The sequence below is a fragment of the Caretta caretta genome, chromosome 1 (assembly GCF_965140235.1).
Source record: "Caretta caretta isolate rCarCar2 chromosome 1, rCarCar1.hap1, whole genome shotgun sequence".
NCBI classification, from domain to species: Eukaryota; Metazoa; Chordata; order Testudines; family Cheloniidae; genus Caretta; species Caretta caretta.
In genome coordinates, this window is record NC_134206.1 from 251,873,041 (window position 1) to 251,898,563 (window position 25,523).

The 25,523-nt window shown below is 44.3% G+C and overlaps 1 protein-coding gene and 1 long non-coding RNA gene across 2 annotated transcripts in view; one reads left to right on the forward strand and one right to left on the reverse strand.

Moving 5' to 3' along the window:
* The window catches only part of LOC125627236 (protein mono-ADP-ribosyltransferase PARP12), a 31,360-nt gene extending 13,710 nt beyond the window's left edge, over positions 1 to 17,650 (reverse strand). Inside the window, exons 1-7 of the mRNA XM_048831152.2 lie at positions 17,085 to 17,650; positions 13,795 to 13,930; positions 12,178 to 12,442; positions 9,913 to 10,014; positions 4,794 to 4,917; positions 2,961 to 3,138; positions 2,312 to 2,432 (exon numbers count right to left, since the gene is read on the reverse strand). Coding sequence (XP_048687109.2) covers positions 2,312 to 2,432; positions 2,961 to 3,138; positions 4,794 to 4,917; positions 9,913 to 10,014; positions 12,178 to 12,442; positions 13,795 to 13,930; positions 17,085 to 17,419 — 1,261 coding nt within the window. The 5' untranslated portion in view covers positions 17,420 to 17,650. The remainder of the gene's footprint in view (positions 1 to 2,311; positions 2,433 to 2,960; positions 3,139 to 4,793; positions 4,918 to 9,912; positions 10,015 to 12,177; positions 12,443 to 13,794; positions 13,931 to 17,084) is intronic.
* Positions 7 to 9,913, forward strand: LOC142070085 (uncharacterized). The gene is made up of 3 exons (XR_012666019.1): positions 7 to 198; positions 6,684 to 6,930; positions 9,350 to 9,913. It is a non-coding gene; the product is annotated as an uncharacterized LOC142070085 (long non-coding RNA).
* Positions 17,651 to 25,523: the final 7,873 nt, after the last annotated feature.

Here is a 25,523-nt window from a genome sequence, read left to right on the forward strand (position 1 = left end):
TTAAAGTAGAAAGTTTCAGTTGCATTTCCCATCCTGATCAAACTTTTATTTTTTGGCTTTCAGTTCTCAGCCTCCACTTCCTGAATGAAGAAGTGTCTAATGATGCAAGACCCAGAACTACCAAAGCTTTATGACAACACCGCAAATTCCCTCCCCACACCTTTGGAGTGCAGGAGACAATCCAGGAAGAGAAAGGAGGTACGTCAGGGAAGAGGTAATGCGGCTGTGGAATTTTTAATCCAGCAATTCTGCTCACCACATTAGCAGAGGGACACAAATTAGAACAGGCCAGAGGTCTACCCTAGACCATGCCTGGGGCCAAACCAAGCCCTGGCTGTCCCTAATACAGGGAGCTGTAAGTCACCTCCCCTTTGTCCACATGCTGGTCCAGGGCCAGCACAGTGATAAACTTTCCTTCTGGTGCCTGCATAAGGATACATGGTTTTTCAGAGTCATCCTCTTATCCAGGGCTTGTACGCTACCTGACCATGTACTGCAACTGTTGTCAAGTCATACCACCAAATGGATACTATCATCCCCAACCAGATTTTAAAAAGGGATGGGGTCTCTCTTTCAGGGAAAGAGAGAGAGAGAGAGAAAAAGAGGCTCCGCAGGGAAAACCCCTAGAATTGCTAAGCTTGGGGAGTAAGCTCAGAGTGAAGTTTACATTGTATTAAGTTACCAGAAAGTAGTTTAGGTAGGAGTTTTATACTCTCTTCAGAGCAGGATGGGAACTCCATGCTACTTACAGGTGTATAGACTGAGTTCCAGCATAACTTCCAGTAGGAAGTTCATGTTTCCCTTTTGCCTCTTTTTCTGGGTAGAAGGCAACAGTAGCAGAGAGTCAAGCATACACTAGTACTAGCGAGTCTGAGTGGAGCCAGATGACCAGTCCAGGTGGTTTGTGCTTCTCCAAGGGTATGTATAGCAGGTCTGGGGAAGAGGTGAGAAGGGGAGTAAATTCTCATAAGAGGGGATAATTAGTGGTCTTAGCTTCAAGTTTGAGTATCTGGTCACCTTGGAAGCACTGCTTTAAGTTCTGACATGGTTAACCCGCTACTTCATCTTTCCCAGGCAGACAGAGCCATAGTCTGGCCACTCTGCTTGCTAGCAACCTACACTCCAGCTCTTCGGGATTACAGAGCAGCCTGTTGGTGGCTGTGGGAAAGCTACTTTAAGTTAGGGTAGGCCTTAAGACTGCTCTAATTTATACTGGATGTCATGCTAGCCTCTGGAACAGGCCAGAATCCGCATGAAGCCAGGGCTTCTGTCCTTTGCCCTGCAAGAGAGAGATTCATGTGTATAAAACTTCACACCTGAAACTAGATTCCTGGAGAAAGCAGCAGAGGGGGAAGTTTATTATTTGTGGCAATGGTTCCACAATAACCTCCTGGTAAAACACTAAGTAACGACTGTCTGGACTCTATGCCAAACCTATCTTCAACTAGGAAATGGATGCATGATTTAAAACAAAGACAAAAAAACATTCATCTTACTTTAAGCCCAGTTCTGGGGGGTGGCTGGCTGGCTCTAAAAGGACATTTGTGGCATTAATAGGGAAAGAGCCACATGGAAGAGATTAAGAAGTGCCCAGCCTGCCTAATAGTGATTTAACAGCGGTGGGAGCAATATGTAAATAACGTTTAAGATTTATAAACTAAAAAAAGCAAAGTCTTTCTTCTCCTTAAACCAGTAGTGAGAGAACCTGGAAACTGGTTTGCAGTCTATTCCTTAGGGCTCATTACTTTCCATAACCAGAATGAGAAATCCATGAGAAAAGACTAAGCTAGTTTTCAGGCTTCTTTACTCGTGGCTAAAGAAAAGTAAGCTTTGCTTAAGTATTCCTCTTCTAGCTGTTAACCTGTTTTTAAAAGGAAGTTGGAAGCTGGTTTACAGATTCTTCCATGATTCTTTCACACTCAGTGTCAAAAAACAATGCAACTTTTCACAAATCAGCTGAATCTTGCAGTGGAGGCTTTTTAATTTAAAAAAAAAATTCAGTCCAAATAGGCACATCAGTTTATTCAGGGTGACTAGCTCTTGAATGCATTCGATGAAATGAGCTGTAGCTCACGAAAGCTTATGCTCAAATAAATGTGTTAGTCTCTAAGGTGCCACAAGTACACCTTTTCTTTTTGCGAATACAGACTAACACGGCTGCTACTCTGAAACCTAGCTCTTGTATTGAGAGCTTTAATGGATTCCCTTTTCCTTTGACCACCACAAAGTAAGATTAATATCTTAACTTCTCCTCTATTAACATAGTTTACACAACATATCTGAAAGGAAGAAAAAAAAAACCACAACGTACCTTTAAAGTTGAGTTCATATTCGTGTCTCCCAGCTTTGAACTGCAATGTTGGAAGTTCTTTTGCTAGATAAGCGTGCTCCAGGTCACTGCTGCATACTGTGGAAGCATCATGATCATCATCCTGTCAGGTCAGAACCAAAAGAAGAAAGATTTTTCTTAATCTTCTCAAAATGAGAAAGTATAAGTATCTGTTCTGTGGCGGCTGTGGTCTTACAGGCCTGTGTGCTACTGCCCTTTAAAATAAGGGCCATCCACCAACAGGTAGACAGAGAAACCTTCCCCAACTCCCAAGATGGAGATGGGAATGGGGAGAGGGAGAGTGTGCTGCTTAATCTGGAATGTCAAGAAACACTGAAGGAAAGAGAAGTTTACATTTCAAGCAAGGAAAACAGATGGAAATACCTGGCACCTATTTCAGACAACACACTGAACAGACGTCAGTCAGTCATGACTTCGTCGCTTCTGACTGCTCTGTATCTGGGCCATTGAACCTAAAAGTTAAAGTCTCCATATCCCATTATTAATCCTCTGAGCCCAAATTTGATCAACAGACTATTAAAATAAAAAAAGACAGCCCATATAGCTTCCGATAGTTTCCACAGATTTAATGCAATCAGGTTGGGGAGCTGCCTTTCATCTACACACTTACTTCTGTTCCATATTCACGCCACACACCATATTCGTCCTTCCAGTACCAGAGCCAATCTGTTGTAAGAATGAAGTGAGGGGGTTTGGTCACGGATGATGCTGTGGAGAGGCGCCTAACTTTGGCAGAGCCACAGGTCATATTCTGAAAATATATATACTGCAAGCCACTGTATGAAAACCTGTGTGAGAGGGCCAAAGGGTTTAAAAAAAAAGAAAAAGTTAGCATCAGTCAGTTGAGCCTACTTGTAACTTCTGAGTCATAGATCCATAAAAATAATGCAAAATATTATGCCCAGTGTCAAAGTAATGTAAGTGCCCCCCAGGGTGAAGTGTAAAGTTATGATTCCTACAACAATCACTATTCACCCCTTACACCCATGCGTATTATTTTGTATTGTATATGGTGCCAAAGTTTAAGACACAATATTGTAAATCTATATGAAATCATATCTTATAGAGATCAGAGTCATGATATAGTGGTTCTTGAGTCAGACATAAAATGTGCATGTGTAAACGTCACACACACTTCTGCTAATTCCTTATATTCTGACCTGGAACACCTCTTGTCTTTTGATCCCCCTAAAGCAGGAACAGAAGACTGCGGATATTGCAGTGATTTTGTGATATGAATTAATGGATAAGACCCTCAAAACTCAATTTCACTTATAGCTTAAGTCAGGCTTTGAATAGGCTTTGATCCAACATAAGCATGGGCTAATCAACAGATATGTTCATCAGCTGCTCCAATCCTCTCGTTATTATTTCCAGTGCATAGTGGCCACTAGCCACAGACATGCAACTTGGGAAACAGAACTTCAACAGTTTCTTCCAAAAGCTCATCATCACTACAGACGCCAGAGAGTCTCTTGGCTGTTAGCAGCAGCAGTAGTGCTGTTCTTTTTTCAGGCCATGAGACATTAGAAGCCGAGACCAGGTGGAATGTGAGACCTTTTTAAGTAAGTGGCCCATATACATATTCCAGTACATTATACCATATATTGGCATGAGTTGGGGATGTAAAAGGTTAACCGGTTAGCATTAGGCTTACTGTTAACTGACCGCAACCATTAACTCCCAGCCCTGGCCGCCCCACGCCAGCCGGAGCGACCTCAGCCCCGGCCGCCCCGCGCCAACTGGAGGGACCCCAGCCCCGGCCACAGGGACCTTGGTTAACCATTTAGCTTTTTAAATGATATTTACATCCCTAGTATGAGTCTCCTCCAATATCTTCTTTGCACTACCATAGCAATTCTAAAGCTTTCTGAAGTTATTCCCACCTTTGCAATTGCTACTTATGCCCCTCAGCTGTCTCTCTCTCAGCTCTAATCCTCCCACATCTCCTACCTGCAAGGACTCCTTGCTGGAATGAGAGAAGAGTCATGCACTACCTCAATATGATACTACAATGGTAAAGGAGAAGCACTCTGTCATAAAGGCAGGGATGAATCAGGACAACAGCTAGTCAAAACAGGACAAATTTTCAAGAATATTTTAGTCTAAATTATTTTCTTCAAAAGTTTTCCCATCATCTCCATTGTAAATAATCCCTTTTTGCAATAGTGCAGAACAACAAACAAGTGAGCTAGCCACTCAGATCTATAGCATAACCCATAAATGCCCAAGATGGATCCCAGGCTACAACAACCAACCAGGGAGTTAGATCTGTCAGCTGGTGTAAATCAGCTAAATCCCACTGATTCACTAAATAAAATGAAGCAGTTTAGGTATCGGCTTTAATGGAGCTGTGTCAATTTATGCCAGCTAAGGATCTAGATCAGTATTTCACTTTTAGAAGGAAAACCATAAACATTAGTAAATTACTAACAGTTTATACCTGTTATTACTGGGGTCACAATATGCCTTTTCAATTTTCTCCATATCCTTCAAGTCCTTCCACAGGGCACCTTCCAAGATCTGCCATCTATATGGCAAATGAAAATGAACTCTGATACACTTATCTAAAAAAAAGGTAAAAATGAAATGAAGCTGTATTAGTTCTCTGGCCTAACACAAGATGATTTTTCTGGGTCTGTGTATTGGAATCTAATGCTTGTGAAGGTTCCAGGTACACAGCACTAGAAAGCGTCCACCTACTGAATAGGTACAGCACAGACATCTCAATGCAAGCTTCCATACACTGGCCAACAAAAGTGATTCAGTTGTGACCAGGAGGGACCCCCTGCTGTAGTCCCACCGCATTCTTTGCTTGTGTTGAAAAACTACTTTTAAGGATGGAATTGCGGTGGCGGTGATGGGTGTGTGTTTGCTTTAAATCTATAAGGTCATGTGTTACTATGAACTAAAATCCCCTCAATGGATTAAATAAATATTTTTTCCAACCAAATAGATTACACTGGTGACCTTGTTAACAATGACAATGAGAGTGGGAGACCCAGTTAGATTCCCGGAGTTAATATCTGTCGCTCCCCAAGCTGATGCTGTTCGAACAGTCCAGTCCTCTTTCCACTGTGATGCTGGCAGACCAGGTGCCAGCTCCTGCCAAAACCACTAACTCTCAACTGAACACCAACAAATACCATGCTGGAACCTGTGTGTTAATATTCTTAAAATAGGTATTAGATTTATAAAAATGTGTTTAGACTTTATGAAATGCTTGTATGTATTAATGTCACTGACAACATCTGCACCCCATGTTATAAGGTGATATTACAGAGGATTGCGATGCAAATACTTAATTGTGTAAGTCAGTCAGTTATCAAACAGAAAAGAAACATTAATTAATGTAAAATTCTGGCTTTCTACAGAAGGTATTAGAACCTGCCGTCAAGAAGGCCCACTGAAACCAAATGAGCCATTGTGAAACATCAAAGACTCTGTTAATTGCATTCCTCCCCCCACCAAATGAAGAGGAGATCCAAGCGTGTACTCATCCCATCAGTTTGAACTCTGGGGGGGAGGAAGTAATAAAAGTCCCTAACAAGAAGAAACAGTAACTCTTTGTTATTTGGATTTTAGGAGGGCAAGATTTCTAAGCACAAGCAAGGGATCCCCAGCTGCTTAGCTTGGGGAAGCACTAAATGACATACAGAGCTTGAATATTAGAAACAGCTTCTATCATCTTTTGGAACCTAAGATTGTAATCCATTTGTGTACTTACGTTTACCTGCTTTAACCTTGTAAATTACTCTCTTATTTCCTCTTCCTAGTTAATAAGTCTTTAGATAAATTATTATAGATTAGCTACAAGCGTCACTGGTTTGAGTTCTCTAATGAAACTGACCCTGGAGTAAGTGTCTAGTCCTTTTGGACTGGGAGTAACCTGAATATTGTTTCAGAGTAGCAGCCGTGTTAGTCTGTATCCTCAAAGGGACGACCTATCACAAAGATAAACTCACCTGGGTGGCAAGACAGATTGGAGTACCCAAGGAGACAGTCTGTGATTCTATGTTAACGCTGTTTTAGTGCCTGAGGAGTTCACACTTGATAATTGGTTGGTGAAATCTAAGTATAGAACTCGCAACTAGTTTGTGGTTTGTGCCCTGCTTCTGCACAGTCTGCCCCAGACTGCACTCACATTCAAGCCACTGCAGGACAGCTACCACTGTCCCTCTTGACAATATAGGCATTTTGTGACTGAGACAGGGCTCATACTAAGAAGCGTAGATATGCACAGCTACTGAGTTAACATAAAACTCCTCACCAGGAAGAGTAAAGACCAAAAAAAAGTTTGTATGCACAAAGTTCAAGCTGTTTTTCATTCTAGAGCAACAGGCAGAGGACCTTGAACAGCAGCTGAAGTCAAAGAAACCACACTGCACAAAATTATGAAAAAAGAGGCACCATCAGCAGAGAGGCAGCAGGCTGAGACCATGAGCAGGGAAAAGGATGAAAGGTGAACATGGCAACGAGGAATAGAAACAGAGAAGGAGACATGCAACCACACACAGACAGCAGCAACAGCTACTTCACCCTGACAAGTTGGAGGATGCTCGGAATGAGAGGAGGCTGAGGTCAGATAACAGTTCAAACAGCCTTAAAGAGACAAGGGGCATGTCTTCACTGGCAGCACTTTAACGTGGCTGTGTAGTTGCAGCACCAGCCCTGGGAGAGAGCTCTCCCTGCACTATTAAAAAAACAACACCACCTCCATGAGAGGCGTAGCTCCCAGTGCTGGTGCACTGTCTACACTGGCACTTTACAGCACTCGGGGGGGTGGGGGGGGGATTTCACACACCTGAGCAAGAAAGTTGCAGCGCTGTAAAGTGCCAGTGTGTAGACAAGCTCAAGTACTGAAAGGGAGCAAGACTATCCTAGTGTCTTAGGGACACAGATCTGATCAGTACAGCAATTCCTACATTCCATCTAATCTAGTATCCAGCCTCTGACAGTGCCACTGCTTCAGAGGAAGGTGTAAGAACCCTGCTGTAGGCAGATATGGGATAATATGCTTCATCCCCACGTCACCACATTAGATATAGGAATAAGATATAATTAGAGACTGCATAAGCCCTGAAACTTGAGGTTTAATATCCCTTCCAAAATGTATTAGCAATAATCATGACAACTCTTGATACTCTTGTTATCCGTATAAATGTCCAATCCCTTTTTGAATCTTGCTAAGCTCCTAGTCTCAATGACTTTCTGTAGCAACAGGTTTCACAGTGTAAATTACACACTGTGGAAAAAAATATTTCTTTTATCAGTTTTGCCACTTTTTAATTTAATTAAAAATCTCTTTGTTCTTGTGTTATGCAACAGGAGAACACAAGCTCCCAATCTACCTTCTCTAGACCATACTAACCCTAGTCTATACTGTTTGCTAATTTTATCTACTTTTATCATGTCACCTCTTTAAGAAAAGGCAATTCAATCTTTTCAGTTACTCTTCATGAGAGTTTTCCCATGCCCTTGATCATTCTTGTTGCCTTTTTCAGAACTCCCTTTGACTTTCCCGTATCTTTTTTTAAGATGGGATGGCCAGTACCATACCCAGTATTCCAGATGAGGCCACACAATTGATATGAGGCATTATAATGTTCCCGTGTTATTCTCCATTCCATCCTAACAGTGTTTGTTTTCTGATGGCAGCTGTGCATCAATCAGAGATCTACAGTGAGCTGTCTACAGTGAGACCCAGGTTCCTACCCAGAGCTAATACAGTTAATTCAGAACCTTGAAAAGTATGCTAGTAGTTTAAAAGTTTTCCCTCCAATGTGCGTTAACTTTCATTTATCGACACTCAACTTTAATTGCCACCTCATCGTCCATTGACCTAGCTTAGTTAGGTCTTTCCGAAGTTCCTCAATCCCTCCTGGTCTTGACTAATCTAAGGCCATGTCTAACACTACACAATTATTTCGACCTAACTTACGCCAGCATACAGCCACCACAGTTATTATATTGCTTGTGTTCACGTGCACTTGGCTCCTTGTATTGGTGGTACGTATCCACACTAGGAGCGCTTGTATTGATTGTACTGTCAGTGTGGGGCATTGTGGGACGGCTTCTGAAAGCCAACAACAGTCAACATAAGCAACAGTGTCTAAACTGACACTGCGTCAACCTAATTACACTAACCGTGGTTCTACGCCATTGCGGAGGTGTTACTAAATCGGTGTAGAGAGGCACTTATATCAACGGGAGCCAAATTTAAGTGTAGACACTTCCACCCTTAGGTTGACGCATGGCAGGTTACATTGACCTAGCCATGTAGTGTAGACCAGGCCTAAACAACTTGTGTCATATGCAAATTCTGCTACTTTGCTCCCTTTTCCAGAGCATTCATAAATATATTAAATTCTGTACCCGGTACATAGCCTTGAGGTATCTCGGTGTTAACCTTTTGCCAGGATGAAAGCTGGCTATTTAATCATACTCTGTTTTCTAACTCCTAGCTAGTTTTTGATCCATGGCAATACTTTGCCTCTCACCCCATGACGATTTTGCTTCTTTAGTAGTGTTTTGTGAGGGACCTTGTCAAAGGCCTTTTGAACAGCTAAAAAAATTGCCAGCTACTGGATATAGGTGTAGTTTGACACATTCAAAGAATTCTATTAGATTAGTGAGATACCATTTTCCTTTGCAGAAAACATATCATGTAATGATCCTCCAGGTGTTTGAGTCATCTATTTTAAAATTATCATTTCAACCAGTTAGCTGGGTACAGATGTAAGATTTACTGGCCTGGAATTCCACATATCACCCCTAGCAGCTTCTCTGAAATACAGATACAACATTTGCTACCTTTCAATCCTCTGGAACAGGAGCTTTTTAGAAAATGAGACTATACTTCATACTTAAGGGCCTTCAGAACTCTTGGGTACATACTAGACAGGTCTGATTACTACTGAATCTAAAATCTACTATGTTAAGACTGTTGCCAACACCATCGGTGATAAAAAGTACTGTATGGTGTTTTCTGGTTCCCAGAACAAGCAATACGACAAGAGAAAGGACACATGGCAGCAGGTGGTGGAACTGTCACACGGACTCCACATTATAACAGTGACGTAAACGAAGGGAGAGTCAACAGAATCAAGGGCAACCTTAGGGATCTGGAAAGAGAATCAGCGTGGGTTTGCCCAAGCTGGTGTTCTCAAGAGATTCTCTCTGTGTCAAGCATAAGTAAAGGGGGGAAAAAAAAAGACCAATACTAGAAACAAAATGAGGGCTGCATAGATGGTAAAGGAAGAAGGGTCACGACTTCATGGAGCAGTGCTGTTTCAGCCTTTGTAGATGGAGGAAGAGACTAGCAACAATGGCCTTGTGGCAAAGTGTACAGCCTAGGGACGGTGGGGAGAAAGGAAAAAGGTCTTATTTGGAAGTGAAGACCAGCTTCCAGTCATTTTTACTGAGTAAAATCATTATACAGGCTATACCATAGGACTATTTGGTAACTAATTAAAAACAAAAAACAAAACAAAAAACCGACCCACACACATTCTAAGATAAAGGAAAAATTAATGCGACTTGCTAGTATCATGACGACTTACCTTGAAAGCTACAACTTTTCCTTATGTAGTACAAGCAGATCTCGTCTAATTCTTCATTACTATTTGTATTCAGGGATACCTGACTAAGACTGTCTCTTCTTGCTACAAAGGAAGAAACAAGAGGTGTCATTTATAAATAGCTCTTGTATGCTTAGTTTCAACAAGTTCTCCCAAAAAATGCACTTATGTTTAGAGAAGACACACATGAAGAGACTTTGTAACTACACGACTCTGATCCAATTCCAAGAAGACTGAAGGTGAAGCCTCCCCACAACAAAAATAGATTCAGGCACATAAAAGTTACTACATATAACAAAAAGTTATAACATACTTACATTTTACAGCATAGATGGGGTTTAACTATGTTCCATAACAAAACTAAAGCCTTTGTCATTTTGTCCAAGCCATTAGTCCAATTACATAAGCCTGTTCTTTGTTTTGTAATATAGACAGTCCCTAATTTGGTCCAACTTACATTTTTAGATCCTGAGCATGTAAATGATACCTAACTTAGATTCCCTTACAGATGTAACTTAGATACCTTTACTCATCACTAAGGCTGCAATTCTTTCATGGAGGTCACGGATTCCGTGACTTTCCACGACCCCCGGGACTTCTGCAACAGCTGGTGCAGCTGACTTCAGGGCCACCCAGGCAGCTGGCCCTGGGGCCACCTGTTCCGGTGGTCCCCAGGGCCAGCCGCACCAGCTGCTGCTGGAGCGACCCAGGGCCACCTGCTCCAACAGTCCCTGGGGCCAGCCGCTGCTCGAGAGGCCCCAGGGACTGCCGGTGCAGCTGGTCCCACAGACCGCCGAAGCAGTAGTCCAGGGGAGAGCCCGGAGCAGCAGGGCCTCAGAAGTAGAGATTTAGTCAGGGGTATTTTTGGTAAAAGTCATGAACAGGTCACGGACCATGAATTTTTATTTATTGCCTATAACTTAGCCTTCCCATCACCTCTGAATTTGACTTCTGGGTCTCTATTTAGTTTCTTGAATTCAGTTTTTAGGTGTATTGTAACAATACAAGAACAGAATCAAACAGACAGTGAAATGAAGGCAGAGAGATGTTAAATGACTTGACCAAGGTTACACAGACAGTCAATGGCACATCTGGAAACAGAACCCAGAAAGCTTGCCTCCTAGTCCCCTTCTCCAGACTTAGTCAGTTCTTAGTCAGATCAGTTACAGAATATCATAAATCAGACTTGCTTGGCTTACTAAGAAAGATATCTACATCACCCCAACCAGTGGAGTAACAGCCTTATTGTTTCAAAACACACAAGTTATGTGGGTATCCCAGACACCTATTCACCTTGCCACCTTTTAACACAGAGTCTACAATTTAGAACTGCCGTGGTTCCAAAGGTACACAAGAGAGCTGAGTGATCAGATGGCAGTTACATTCTGTTTTTCTACTGTGCAGTCCTTTAATTAATTTAGCATAGTTTAAAAATGTAAGCAGAAAAAAGAATAGAAAACATTAAAGCTATTAGAAGCAATTAGGACACTGCTTTCCATGGCTTCTCATGCTAAACAACCTAGATAAGAGAAAGGTGGAGAAGTATATAAAATCTCACACACACACAAAAAGCCTGCCCTTCCTTTAATGCGTTCTCTCTCTGCTTAACCCACTTCCACCAGAACTATAATAAAGAATCCCTTTCTTCCCATTTCCAGTCCTACTCTTCTGTTCTATAGAAGTTTTTTATACCACACTCATCACCACAGTATCTGAACGCTGACCATAAAGCATTAAGCAATGTGACTACACTTCTGTCACATGTTGTTTGTCCTCTCATCCTCTCCCCAAAGAGAGAAGCACATGCAATGGAGTTTCTTGTTTGGGCACCGTGTGACTTTTTCTTTTTTGTTTAATATATACATATACCTGTTACTCTGTGTTTATGTTAGAGAAGGAAAGGTCAAAGAACTTCACCTTGTACTTGGAGTGGAAAGTGGTGAGGTTTGTGACGGTCCTTACTTCCTAGAGAAGAATTTGACAAGGGGGATGTTTATAAAGAGAGAGAAGGTCCCTCACCTGGTAGCACGGTTGCCAACCCTCCAGGATTGTCCTGGAGTCTCCAGGAATTCAAGATTATGTCATGTGATGAAACCTCCAGGAATACGTCCAACCAAATTGGCAACCCCTAATAAGAACTAGAGCTAAGTCTCAATTTCAGTTTCCCCTATCTAGCAGAGATCTGTGCTAATGCTAGGCTCACTGTCATCTCCTTCCCTTATGTTTTAAAAAGAATAAGTGTTTTACCTTTGCATGGTGAAGAAGTGCCATTTTTGATGTCATACATGTTCCTGAAGATAGAAGGCAGTTTGGCAATCAGGTTCGGGCTCATTCCCCGCCTCTCCAGTTTTTCATAACACTCCAGATTTAAAATGTCATGTGATCGCTTGCAACTACTGCCAAATCTGCACTCTCCTTGCAAGTAGTACTGGCATATATGGAGTTTGGTGCAGATCTTCTTGAAGGTACAAGACCCATAGAGTCCATCACCTTTATTATAATGCATGCATACCTGGGAAAGAGAAAAAACAACAACTCGAGGGCAAGTAGTAGATTTTGTCCACTTTCTTGCTCATACACACTCAAAACAAAAACAAAAAGCCATGAAGAAATGTATAAGGGTTTTTCTGCACCACTGCTACTGTTTAGAACAGTGGGGCCCAACTTATTACACAGGAGGGCCACGTAAACTAAGTATAACCTTGTGTGGGCCAAACAGATTCTACATATTTTAATAAGATTTAAAGTTGCCTGTATTGATTTATATTTTAAATTCAGCTTGTTTTGTATGTATTTAGATAAATAGACAATACTGTACAGAGATACATTCTACACCCTTGTGTAAACTAAAATGATGTAAACATGATGACAAAATACTAATGAATTGGCCATTAGTATATTGTGTTGAAGCAGGCCACAGGCCTTATGAAATGCTCTGGTTGGGTACCCCTGGTTTAGAATGGGCTTTTGGGTAGACTCAAACATCTGCAACAAACTCATTTAGGCCCACTTCGATGATGGCAAATTGAATTTTACTCTAACTCGTATACATTTGGCATGGTTGAGTTGCTCTTGCTGTAAGAACGTCAACTCTTTAGGTTGCTAATTTTGCTGTGCTTGATTTCTCATCTTTAGTGTTTTAAGAAGATAGGTTTTGAATTTAAATTTCCTTGTAAATTCTAGTCATGCAAGTTGAGACCATTTGAGTTTCTCTTTTGTTAATCCTTTCTGAACAGGTAACACCCAGTACTACAGATTTATATTATGGATGATTAAATACTAAAGAACAGAAAGATTTATAGAAAGTCAATACAAAAAATCATTGTATAAATTACATTAGAACATTTTTAAAAGATACAAGAGCTATTAAATTAGCATGTCTAGTTTCTTGAAAGCCATTAGTCCTGTGTGTTTGGGATTTATTTTTTATTCTGAATGAACCTGGGTCTCATGAAAAGCTAGTTTCTACCATCTAGCTCTGCTAATGCACTTCAGTCTTAAATCATAACACTCCTGATATTCCAGACTCAATTTCCGATAAAGCTCGGTCAATACACTTCAATCTGATCTGCAATATCCATTAAAAAAAAAAAAATTAGAACAGCAGGGGTGTTGCAGGTCAGTAATGAGGTACCGCGCCTGAGCCATGAAGGAAATATGTAAAAAACAAGACACTGATCCTGCAAATGCTTCCGCACATGGTTGATTTTACTTCAGTAAAATTACTCTCAGTAATAAAGTTAACTAGAATTACAAATGTTGCAGGATCAGGGCCTACACACCTCACCATCACAGTGTGTGCCAGTGCCATTATTCTCTCTTTTCATGATACTAGTTGCAAAGGGCATAATATATTGCACTCACCTCAGGCAAGAGCGAAGAATCATTCTGAAGCAGGAGCTGGCGCAACTCATCATCATTTAAGTTTTGAAGCCCATGTATTTTTAGGACACGGAGGTTATGCTCTGACTGAAAGTTATGAACAAACTTGCACTCTTTCCTACAGGTTAAGAAAACCAGACATAAAGGAGGATACGTAACCAGATTACATGGTAGTTACACTCCAGGATGAAAAAGCAGGAATAAGGGTTTATATTTCTAGCTCTCCTATCACAAGTACACTACTAAACTTGAGCAGCATAAAATATTCACAATCAGTATATAAGTGAGTATTTGTATGATGCATTAGTCTTTGTGGATCGCCATGATTCTAAGTAGTCTGCCTATAAGGGATCTTGTGAACTATGTAATCACATAATTGAAGATTACTTTTAAATTCCTGCATGTTTGTGCTTGTGTCCCCCACTTTTCCCCCATTTAAATCAACCCTCTAATCCTCGTGGTCGCAAAGAAAGTCTTCAAATTTGAACAGAGGTCTTGCCTGTAGTAGACAATTTTACTGTGTTAGTAACATTTGTTCTTCCTTAATAGACTGAAATGCATTCTGCATACACACACATATGCTGCAACCATCAGGGTCTTTAGGTAAGGTTGCAGACAGATCTCGAATTCTCAGGGTTAAACAAAAAGTGAGCCTAAATCACTCTGGGGTAAATTATTTGTGAGCTAGTATATAGAAGCTGTAAGCACAAGCCTTTAAAAGTGACCTCCTACCAGAAGGGTGTGTGTGGAAAAAATGGAGCTGCTCTGTAATACTGTATGTTGACCTGGGTTATTGGGATGTTTACTGTATGAACATAGAGCCTCCCTTTTATACTAAGCAATATGGAAAAACAAGCAGGAAGGACACAATGGCTCATGATAGAAAAAAAAGAAAGAAAGACGACGCACAGGGGCCAGGGCCGTCCTCACCCGTACGCAGCTGCGTAGAGCACCAGGAAATTTGGGGCACCAAATTTCCTGGTGCCCTGGGCAGCTGCGTGCTGCTCCCGCCCCTGCTCTAGCTCTTCCTGCCCCAGCCCTGCCCCCACTCCCCTGAGGAGTTCAGCAGGGCTGGGCCTGCACTCACTGGCGGCGGGAAGTGCAGTGACCCCGCCCCCAGCCGCGCCGCTGGTGGGTGGTTCCTCTCTGCCCCCCCAGCCAGCCCCCCCACCCCTGCGGAGGCCTGGGGCCAGCCCCCTCTGCTCATGCATAGGGCCCCAGAATTGCTAGGGACGGCCCTGACAGGGGCTAAACCCAGCACCACTGATACACAGGATACTGTAGCCAGGGACCAGACTAGGAGTGAGAGAACTGCAAAATTCCACCCCACGAGCGGTAAAGGCATGAGGCTGGACACCCGAGGTAGATGCACTCACAGACACAGAGGGGCCAGAAGTACAACTAGCACTGCAATTGCCATAGGGGAAGTATAATGAGCAGAGTTTCCAGCTCCACAGCTTCCTTAGCCATAAGCCATTTGCAAATGGGGGTGCCATTCTGACCACAGTCTAACTCATCAGAGACAAATTTAAGGATGGGTGTATATGACTGAGAGGAGGTCTTCTCCCCCCAAACTTAATCAACTCTCATGCCCTTCCCACACATCTTGTCCCCTTATAACCTTACTCTCTCTAGGGCCCTACCTAGAGTCCTAAATCACTTCTTCGCTCTCTTCAACATGTAGGAAAATGGGCAACAATTTAGGCTGAACACAACTGGGAAGAATAGACGGAAAGGGGCAAGAGAGGCACACCTCTTCAAAGGGGTATAAGACATCAGGTCTCTGCAAGAACACACATGTAGAGGAGGAAACATGCTTATTTTAAAAACTGGAGCAGGTGAGAGGAGCTTTCCCCTGGCCAGGAGAGATTTCAAAGGGGTTTACCCTTCCCTTTATATTTATGACAGATGCGCTGAGACCACTACATGCATCACCGAGCAAACAGGAAGGAATGTACAGGGTGGGGCTCACGGTTGGTCACCTGAGGGCAGGGCAGTAGAGTTCAAACTGATGACCCGAGAGAGAGGTGGGAACAGGCATTGTGGGACACCTCCTGGAGGCCAATCGCAGCGCTGTAATCGCCACCGTGTCTACACTGGCACCACAACACTGTAGCCCCAGCGCACAAAGCTGTACATCTCTGGTTTTTTTAGAGCAATACAACTGCACAGTTTCTGTGCACTAGGTGGCTTGGCAGTGCGTACACCTCGGGAGTTACAGCGCAGAAAGCTGCTTTACTGCACAGAAACTTGCTGGTGTACACAGGGCTTAAGTCTGAGAATCTCCTCAGAGCATCACAGCTAAATACAACGTGGAAGAGATTGTTTTTAGCATAACAGATATTTCAAGGCACCATTCAAGGTGAAGTGGCCCATTAACATCCCTCCAGTTATAGGAAGGAAAAGGACAGAAGGGGGGAAAATGGCAGCTGGGGATGAGGAGGTTAGTGGGTTACAGATTGTTGTAATAAGCCATAAATCCACTTTCTCTATTCAGAACAACAGATGCAAACCCTGCAGACAGACACACTACTATGATGATCAGTGCCCCCCACGACACACCTTTCAAGATGCATGGATTCTACACATGCCTATCACAACATATGGTGTACCTCATCCAGTGCACTAAATGCTCTAACAACTAATGGCACATCTTTCACATGGAAGAAAAAAACATATATCCCAGAAGAAAAATAGCAAAGATTTCCTCATACCATGGAACAACCTATCCCCCGGTGAGTAACAATGATCAATTCCTGGTTTTCTAAACTTTTGAAAGTCAAGGCCCATAATCAGAAAAACAAAACCAGTTGCACACCCCCTTGCACTCTTCCCTTTGAGGTGTAAAGCCCCCCCTCCCCCCCATGTCCACATCTTGCACTGAAATATATCAAGTGGGAAGGGGAGACGAAATGAACACCAACTCCTGAGCAGACACTGGGTGTGTGGTCCTGACCCAGCAGCCCTGAGGGTCTGTCCCACAAAAGAGGGGGCGCCCCCTTGAACAGTTTGGGTGGCACTCACCGACAACGGAAGTGGATGTAGTGGGCCCAGCCTAGGCAGGGGGCCCATCCCCCAGGCTCCCCCAGGGGAGGGGAATGGCCAGAGGGGGGGGATCCAGGCTCCCCCAGGGGAGGGGAATGGCCAGAGGGGGGGGATCCAGGCTCCCCCAGGGGAGGGGAATGGCCAGAGGGGGGGGATCCAGGCTCCCCCAGGGGAGGGGAATGGCCAGAGGGGGGGGATCCAGAACCCCGGGGGTGACCCCGGCTCACCTGGTGCGCTGGTAGCGGCAGTTGCCGTACAGGAAGTACCGGCAGATGTGGAGCTGGCCGCACTGGCCCCCGCAGCCGGGTCCCGGCCCGCCGTGCTCCGGGCACAGCCGCACCGCGCTCGTGGCCACCACCACCCGCTGCTCCTGGGGCGGGCCGCCGGGCGAGCCGGGCCCCGGCCGGGTCACCAGCGTGAACCGCTCCGGCTCCGCCAGCAACAGGTTGTCCAGGCTGGGACTCAGGGCCGGGAGCCGCCGCGACAGCTCGCCCTGCTCCAGGGAGCCGCCGGCGGAGCAGAGCGCCTGCAGCGCCTGGCTGGACAGCGCGGGGCGAGCCATCCCGGGCAGCTCCGAACCCCTCGCCCCGCCGCCCCCTGGTGCCCTCTCCCCGACCACTTAGTGCAGCTCCGCCCCGGCGCTCCCTGCAGCCTCTTTATTGTTGTGAGCCTCCCGCAGAGAAACGAAACTGAAAGCGGATCTTCGCGCAGCTACCCTACCCGCCCCCCCGCGGGAGCCCGAGCCGCCCCCGGCCTGAGGGCGTCCCCATGTAGCACCCGTGACCCGGCACCGCTGTATTAGCTGCCGCCGCGGGTCCGGGAGGCGGAGTCGCCCCTCCAGGAAGTTCCGCTGCAGATCAGCCCGGTGGCCAATGCACGGACCTGCCTGCCCTCCCGGGCCGCTGCAGCCGGGGGGTGGCGAGCACGCTGCGCCGTAAACAGCATCTTGACGCCTTGGCCTCAGGCTCCCTCAGCGGCCCGCGCTAAATCCGCGGCTGCCACTGACTTTGCCCTCCACACTGGTATCACACCAGCTCTCCTGATGCTGCTTCTCCAGCCTCACCCATCCCTCGCGGCCTGGCTCCCTTTCCGCCCCCCCAAGCTGGGGCGTGCCTACAAACCCAGCAGAGATGCTGACGAGAGCCAAGTCGTGCACACAGCCCTCGATATTTAGCTCTTCTTCAAGAAGTTTACAGCAGCTCTCAAAGATTAGCCACCTTTAAATGGAATAAGTCGTGTCATTAGCATGTACCCAGGTGCAAAGAGTTTGTCCGGTTTTTCCTGGTGGTGAGGTTGAAACCCAGGTCACCTAAATTACATGATTGCCCCACCCACAGGACGGGCTTCCGTGTGTGATATCAAGTTTTTTACATCACAGCCCCTCTCTGTCCCTCAGTTTCCCCTATCTGTAAAGGGGGACACTTCCCTCCTTTGTACAGCTCGTGATCTACTGATGAAAACTGCTATATAAGAGCTAAGATTTATTACTTGTTAGTCCAGGGGTGGGCAAACTTTTTGGCTGGAGGGCCACATCTGGATGGGGAAATTGCATGCAGGGCCAGGGCAGGGGGTTGGGGTGCAGGAGGGGTGTGGTGTACAGGAGGGGGCTCAGGGTAGGGGTTCAGGGAGGGGTGTGGAATGCGGGAGGGGGCTCAGGGCAGGGGGTTGGTGTGCAGGAGGGGTGCAAGGTGCAGCAGGGAGCTCAGGGCAGGGGGTTGGGGTGCAGGAGGGCTGCGGGGTGTGGCAGGGGCTCAGGGCAGGGGGTTGGGGTGCAGGGGGGTTGCGACGGGCTCAGGGCAAGGAGTTGGGATGCAGGAGGGGTGCGGCAGGGAGCTCAGGGGGTTGGGGTGCAGGGTGTGGCAGGGGGCTCTGAGCAGAGAGTTGGGGTGCGGGGTGCAGGAGGGGTTCGGGCTCCAGCCCAGTGCCACTTACCTGGAGCAGCTCTGGGGTGGCAGCGGCGCGCACCAAGCCCAGGGCAAGCAGGCAGGGAACCTGCCCTGTCCCCACGCTGCTCCCGGAAGTGGCCGGCACCATGTTCCTGCGGTCCCTGGGAGAGAGGGGGCAGAGGGTTCTGCTCGCTGCCCTTGCTGCGCCTCCAGGTATTCCCCAAAGCTCCCATTGGCCGCAGTTCCCCATTCCTGGCCAATGGGAGGGCTGGATCCAAAGTTCTGAGGGACTGGATACGGCCCATGGGCCATAGTTTGCTCACCCCTGTGTTGGTCAATGCCATTTCATTGCACTGCAATGAAAGCATGGCACAACGTTGTGACACACATGGCTTGTAAACTCTTATTGGGGCAGAGATCACCTTTTTATTATGTGCGTACCCAGTGTGTAGTACAATGGGTCTCTGGTCTTTAATGGGGGCTTCTAGGCCAGGGGTTCTCAAACTGGGGGTCGGGACCCCTCAGGCAGTTGCGAGGTTATTACATGAGGGGTCACGAGCTGTCAGCCTCCATCCCAAACCCTGCTCTGCCTCCAGCATTTATAATAGTGTTAAATATATTAAAAAGTTGTTTTAATTTATAAGCGGGGGGGGGTCACTCAGAGGCTTGCCATGTGAAAGGGGTCACCAGTGTAAAAGTTTGAGAAACACTGTTCTAACACTACTGCAATACAAATAATATAAATGCATGGCAAAAAAAAAACTTTGTTTATGAAAAATTAGGGTTTCCCAGTGACTGCTCATGTCCTTCCAGAATGTAGAGTTCAACAAAATTTCAGAAAACCAGGAAATGCCGAGTTAGGGTCAAGGTGGATATGATTTAAATCAAATCATGATTTAAATCACTAGCCAGGAAGACTCAGTTTAATCATGGATTTCTACATAAAAGTGCATTCTTGTCAGTTGTTATAAACCTTAATACATATTCTTCACAACTCAGAGATAGATGTAGGTTTCATTTTTAGAAGGTACACACTATACATTTTTAAGTGATTTATTTTGAAAACTTTTCAGATTAGTTTTACAGCTATATCAGAAAATTAATGATTGTTTGGTTATTTCATTTACCACAGGTAATTGAAGCAGATATTTATGAAGTCATTGGGAGGTGAACTATCTCCAATTCAACAGGTTAACCATTAATATTTGGAGGATTTTCTTGTCATGCTGTATTAGGAGGAGAACATCACCAAACAGACATTTAAATTGTTTTATTCAACTAAAACAACGTTATGTATTCTGAATTTTTTTTCTTCAACAGCAAACGTATAATATTTTAACAAAACAAGCATATGAATTTTTGAATTTAGTTAAACATTCAAGTTTTTTTAAAATCAAGTTTGTTTTTATTAAAAATGTTTTAACTAAAATAGTTAAATGAAATATTTTAAAAAAAAAAAAACAAAAATTAAATTGACTGTGTCAGCCAGGTCAACATGAGAAACTTAAAATATTGGCTTCAGCAGCTAACTCGGTCGTCTTCACCTTCAATTTCCTGTTTGTTCATAATCTGGAAAAGAAAAATAAGCTTTCCTGCTTTTTCAGGTCCCAAACGATTTCTCAATTTGGAATGAATTAGTTCAAAGGCAGAAAATATTCTTTCTACACCGGCGGAAGAAGCTACTGCTGTTAAAAGTGAGATTATCCAAGTGCTTAAGTGACTTCCACCAGTTCACTGGTGTGACTTTCTTTAAAGCAGGGATCTCGAAGTCCCGGCCCGCGGGCCATCTGCGGCCCAAGAACCTCCCCACTGCGGCCCGCAGAGGAGAGATGCAGGTAGACACGCTGCCGGCAATGTCTGCTGGAGGCGCTGCCCCCCACAGCTCCAATTGGCTGGGGGAGAGGGACAGAGATACCATCACTGGTCACCAGGCAGAGTCAGCCATGGAGGCAACATCACTTTTTTCCACAGTGAATATAAACAAGTCAAAATACCGAACACAACTATCTGATGCCCACCTTGCTGCAATCCTGAAGGTTTCAACTGCTCAGTCACTGAGGCCAAACATCAACAAGCTGACAGAACTGAAGTGTTGCCAGGTAACTGGCAAACATTAAAAACTCTCTGGCAGGTGAAGAATTGTATAAAGTTTTATGACAGTTTTATTATTTCTCAGAAATTCCAAATAAAAAATACAATATAAACATTTTCTTTTCTGAACGCCATCTTCAGTGACATTATTGGCCTGCTGGGAGGATTTGAGGCACTGGACCTAAGGTAAATTGAGTTTGAGACCCCTGCTTTAAAGCATCATCAGCAAACATATATTTCTTGAATGGTTCACCCTTAGCTCTGAAGTTTATTATAGTTGTCATTATGGAGGGATGATTGCTGGATGTCCATGTCATAGCCAACTCCTTTTCTTCAGCAATTAAGGTTTGACCCTGGTACCAAATATTGAGAATATTTGTAAGAAAATGAGCTGGAGTCAGTGCTTGTCCCACTCATTTTTTAATGTTTCTAATTTAATTCTGTCATTGCATATTTCTCTTTTTAAGATCTCACTCAGTTCCTTCCAAATTTCAACAGCATCAGCAATAAAACAGCTATTTCCCTGCATTTTGTTCAAGGCTACAGAAATAGGCTTCAGGGTACTCAGCATGTGTTCAACATTTCTCTTAAGCCCAGTGTTGAGAACTTTGGCTGTGACAATGCCATCTATTTTTTCACAAGTTTGTTCACAAACTTTCACCAGATTAGGCCAGTTCTTGATATAGTGCTCAAAACAGTCCGCTACTGAGTTCCATCGCATGTCGTGTGGGAGAGTTAGCTTGGTTCCTCCCACTTTTTTCAGAGCAGCTGCTGCAAAGTTGTTGTTACAGAAGTATTTTGCAATTTCAACAACATTAGCCTTTATTTCTGGACACTGAAGTCTTTGGCTAGGAGGTGCGTCAAATGAGCCCCGCAAACATATGTTGTTAGCTTGGGACTCTCTTCTAAATAATTTCTTCTCATCTTGGATACATTTGCAACATTGTGACCAAGCTGCATACTAGACATTTGAATTTTTTTTCACAGTTTGTTATAGCTTTTACTGCTACTTCTTGTAAGTATTCTGCGGTGTGTGCATTTCCTGATTTATCTATTGTTTCTGTAAGAAAAGCAATCCCTTCTTCTGTTGTCACACAAGCACATACAACAGGATCATTGTGGACATTGCTCCACACATCAAAACTCAGGTTAACAATTTTACCCTCTAGACCTTTTGCACACTGCTCAATTTCTCTTTCATATGCTTTATCCAGCAATTTGCTTGCGACATCTGCTCTGTTGGGTGGACTGTATCCTGGTCTTAATGACTGAACCATGTTAATGAAGTGTGGGTTCTCAATTATACGGAAAGCAGAGTTTGCTGCATAAACAAACTGGGCAATTTTTTCATCAATTACCTCTTTTTGTAATCTGCTGGTTCTTATCACAAACTTATCTATGGTTGTTTCTGGATGATGGAGATTTTTTTTTCTTTTTGCTACAGGTGATATACTGTGGCTATGTGACATATATGATGTGACTGAAATACTATCATTGGCAGATAACTCTGAAACTATAGAAAATGATGGTGTTCTTGAGGGTGGATAGTCTTCAGAATCCTGTATATTGAGGATGGATTCTCCTAAACAAAATAAGTCAATGCAGTTATTTAATTATTATTACCATACTGCTTATTTAGTATTACTCATTGCATTCACTGACAATCAGTACTACTTTAAAGGTGAAATTGTAAAAGGAAGATCTGCCTATTTCAGCTATTTATTTTTTATCACAATTGCATCTAAAATGATAGTACCATAGAGTAACAACTATATATTTTGCTCAAACATGAGAATTCAGGAATAGTCTAGAAGGAAGACAGGCAGTTCTTAAGGAAGAAGTATGAAATAAAAAAGTTTACCAACCTGAAGATCCGGCATGTTCAGACATGTTTCTTTCATCATCTTCAACGCAGCTTCCTCCTGAGAAAGAACACTTCTCATGATGTTGTTTCATTCAGGCAACCATGCCTTGCATTTCTTTGTTGCGCTGTTTGCATTTTGCACACATGCCTGTCTTACCCACAGGTAGGGGAACTTCATTAAAATATTCCCAAACTGGGTTCCATTTACGGCCTGCTGCCATTATAGGTTTTCCCTTCTAGTGAGAGAATGGTATGGTAGATGTCAAATCAATGAAGGCTACACTCAGAAAGACCTCAAGACTTCTGGAATTTGCTGCTCAAACAGTTTCACTTTGGTTTCCACTGCCGTCCCTCCCTTCTCACATTTATGTCCAGACTTCTTCTCCTTGTCCAGATCTATTCCACTCCCAATAATCTTCTATTAATCGAACTTTTTGAAACTTTGCACTTTTAGAGAGAGGAAAGGGATTGACTGTGTACACAAATTTGCAGAGGGACAATAGCAGGGATGGCCAATCTGTGGCTTCGGAGCCACATGCGGCTCTTCAGAGGTAAATATGCGGCTCCTTGCATAGGTGCCAACTCTGGGGCTGGAGCTATGAGCGCCAACTTTCCAATGTGCTAAAGGGTGCTCACTGCTCAACCCCTGGTTCTGCCCCAGGCTCCAGTCCCACTCCACTCCTTCCCCCAAGGCCCCTGCCCCTTCCCCTGAGTCTGCTGCACCCTTGCTCCTCCTGGTTTTCTGAAGTCTGAGGTTTGCTGAACTCACCATTGTGGACAGACAAGAGCAGTCACTAAGGAACCTTAATTCTGTGTTAACTTTGGGGGGGGGGGATCCATCTAATTTTCTAGTTATTTTTAACAGAAAGAAGGCTTGGTAAGAATTAGTGGTCATTGGTGCAGTTGTGAGCCAAGTGAACTAGTGATCCTGGCCCTATATTAGGTCCTGCTTTGAGCAGGGGGTTGGACTAGATGACCTCCTGAGGTCCCTTCCAACCCTGATATTCTATTATTCTATTCTGTGTTTCTATAGCTTTCTCCCTTCCTCCACTCAGCTCCACCAACCAGTCCTGTTCATTCCAGGCCAGCCGGCCAACCCCTACCATGCTATTTTGTCCAGGCTTCCCTCCACCCCAAGCCCCCAGATCCTGGCTCATCTAAGAAGGCACATGGAGAGGGATCAGACTCCCCTCAAGGGGCGGAGGGCCCCAGATCCTGGCATATATACACAGTAAGCCCAGGAGCAGGGCTCAGGCACACTCAGGGACCCCCACATTCCAGCTCAAAAGTAGGGAGGTAAGGAGTGGGGCTCAGACCACCCCAGCTCTTGGCACACTCAGAAGGGGAGAATGTGGAGCTGAAAGGTGCTCCTGCCCCTACTCTCCCCGAGCACCTCTGCTGCCACTCACCCCCATGCATCCCTCACCTGAGCCCCACAACCCCTCTTACCTCCTCTACCACCCATCCCTATTTATCCTTCTTCCCCTCAATACAGCCCCAAACCCCTCTTATCCCTATCCTCCCCTCCTCCACTCCCAAAAATGCCTCTCCCCTGCCAGCAAGTATTCACATATTTTTTTTAACAAAAATACTTTGATTACATTCACCCAAAAATTTTAAAAAAGCAAAGCCATGACAAAGACAGATTTTTAAGCAACATGCCATCCAACCTTCCCCAGATCTCTGCCCATGATAAGACTCAGACTGAGGTTGGCTGGCTGGGTCAGGTTCAAAGGCTACTATTTAATCCCCTGGAGCTACAGCTGCTGTAAAACTTTGAAGGCTAACAATCATGTTAACTCTTCTGTTTACATATGCTCAGTATAATCCATTAGATGCACAAATAAGCACGAGGCACGTAAGGAACCTAACTGGAGAAGCAATTTTTTAAAAAAAGTTTTAATTTGATTTCCCCCAAAGGGCTGATTGATGGGTGACATGCACTCTGTGAGGATAACCCTCAAGTATTGGAGACCCTGGTGCGATGGTCTGAGCCCTGAGCTGACCTCTATCTGTGAGCAAAGAAAGGGTGCCAAAATCTCTCAACTTCTAGAAAAGCTGGATTTATTTTGAGGGCTGTATCTTGGGAACCCTCTGGTCTAATAGCCCCGAAATTGGCTCTCCAACAGAAACCTATGCCCCAGTGAGACACACCAAATTTCAAGGCAATCCAAGAAACCATGTAGATTTTAGAACACACAGAATATTAGAGCTTTAAACAGAAAGCTGGTCTTAACCTTAACTGTAGCAGAGCTCTTGCTCTGCTATAATACTTACACACACAAAAATGATGTTAAAAGAACACTATTAAGGTTACAAAGGAAGCACTCAGTATGCATCTTCCCCCCACAAAACACACATTTTGCACACATATGCTTTTTTCATCCCCAGGTTTTCCAGATGTAGCTACACCAGTGCAAATGTCAGGTGCAGATGCACGGTCCAGGCATCAGATGAGATTTGTACCGTTGCGACTTACTTTAGTAAATTGCCAACGTTCATTGTACCAGTGTAATGTGTCTAGTTTAGGGCATTTCACTGGTGTAATTAAATCAATGTAGTTAAATCAGTGCAAATTTCCCTAATCTGGACAAGCACCTTGTCTCGTTGTGCTGTGAGAAAGTGCTGGTGGACAGATCTCCACAACACCAAAACACTGCCATTTTTGATTAAAACTGGCACCCTTGTCAGAAAACTCAGCATAAAAATCAGGATTTGAATGAATACTGAAACTGAATTGTCATCTTACCACAACAGGTGGTCCCAGGAGCATGTTTGTACTGCAGCTGAGGAAAGTTTGTACTGCAGCTGTGGGTGCTGACCCA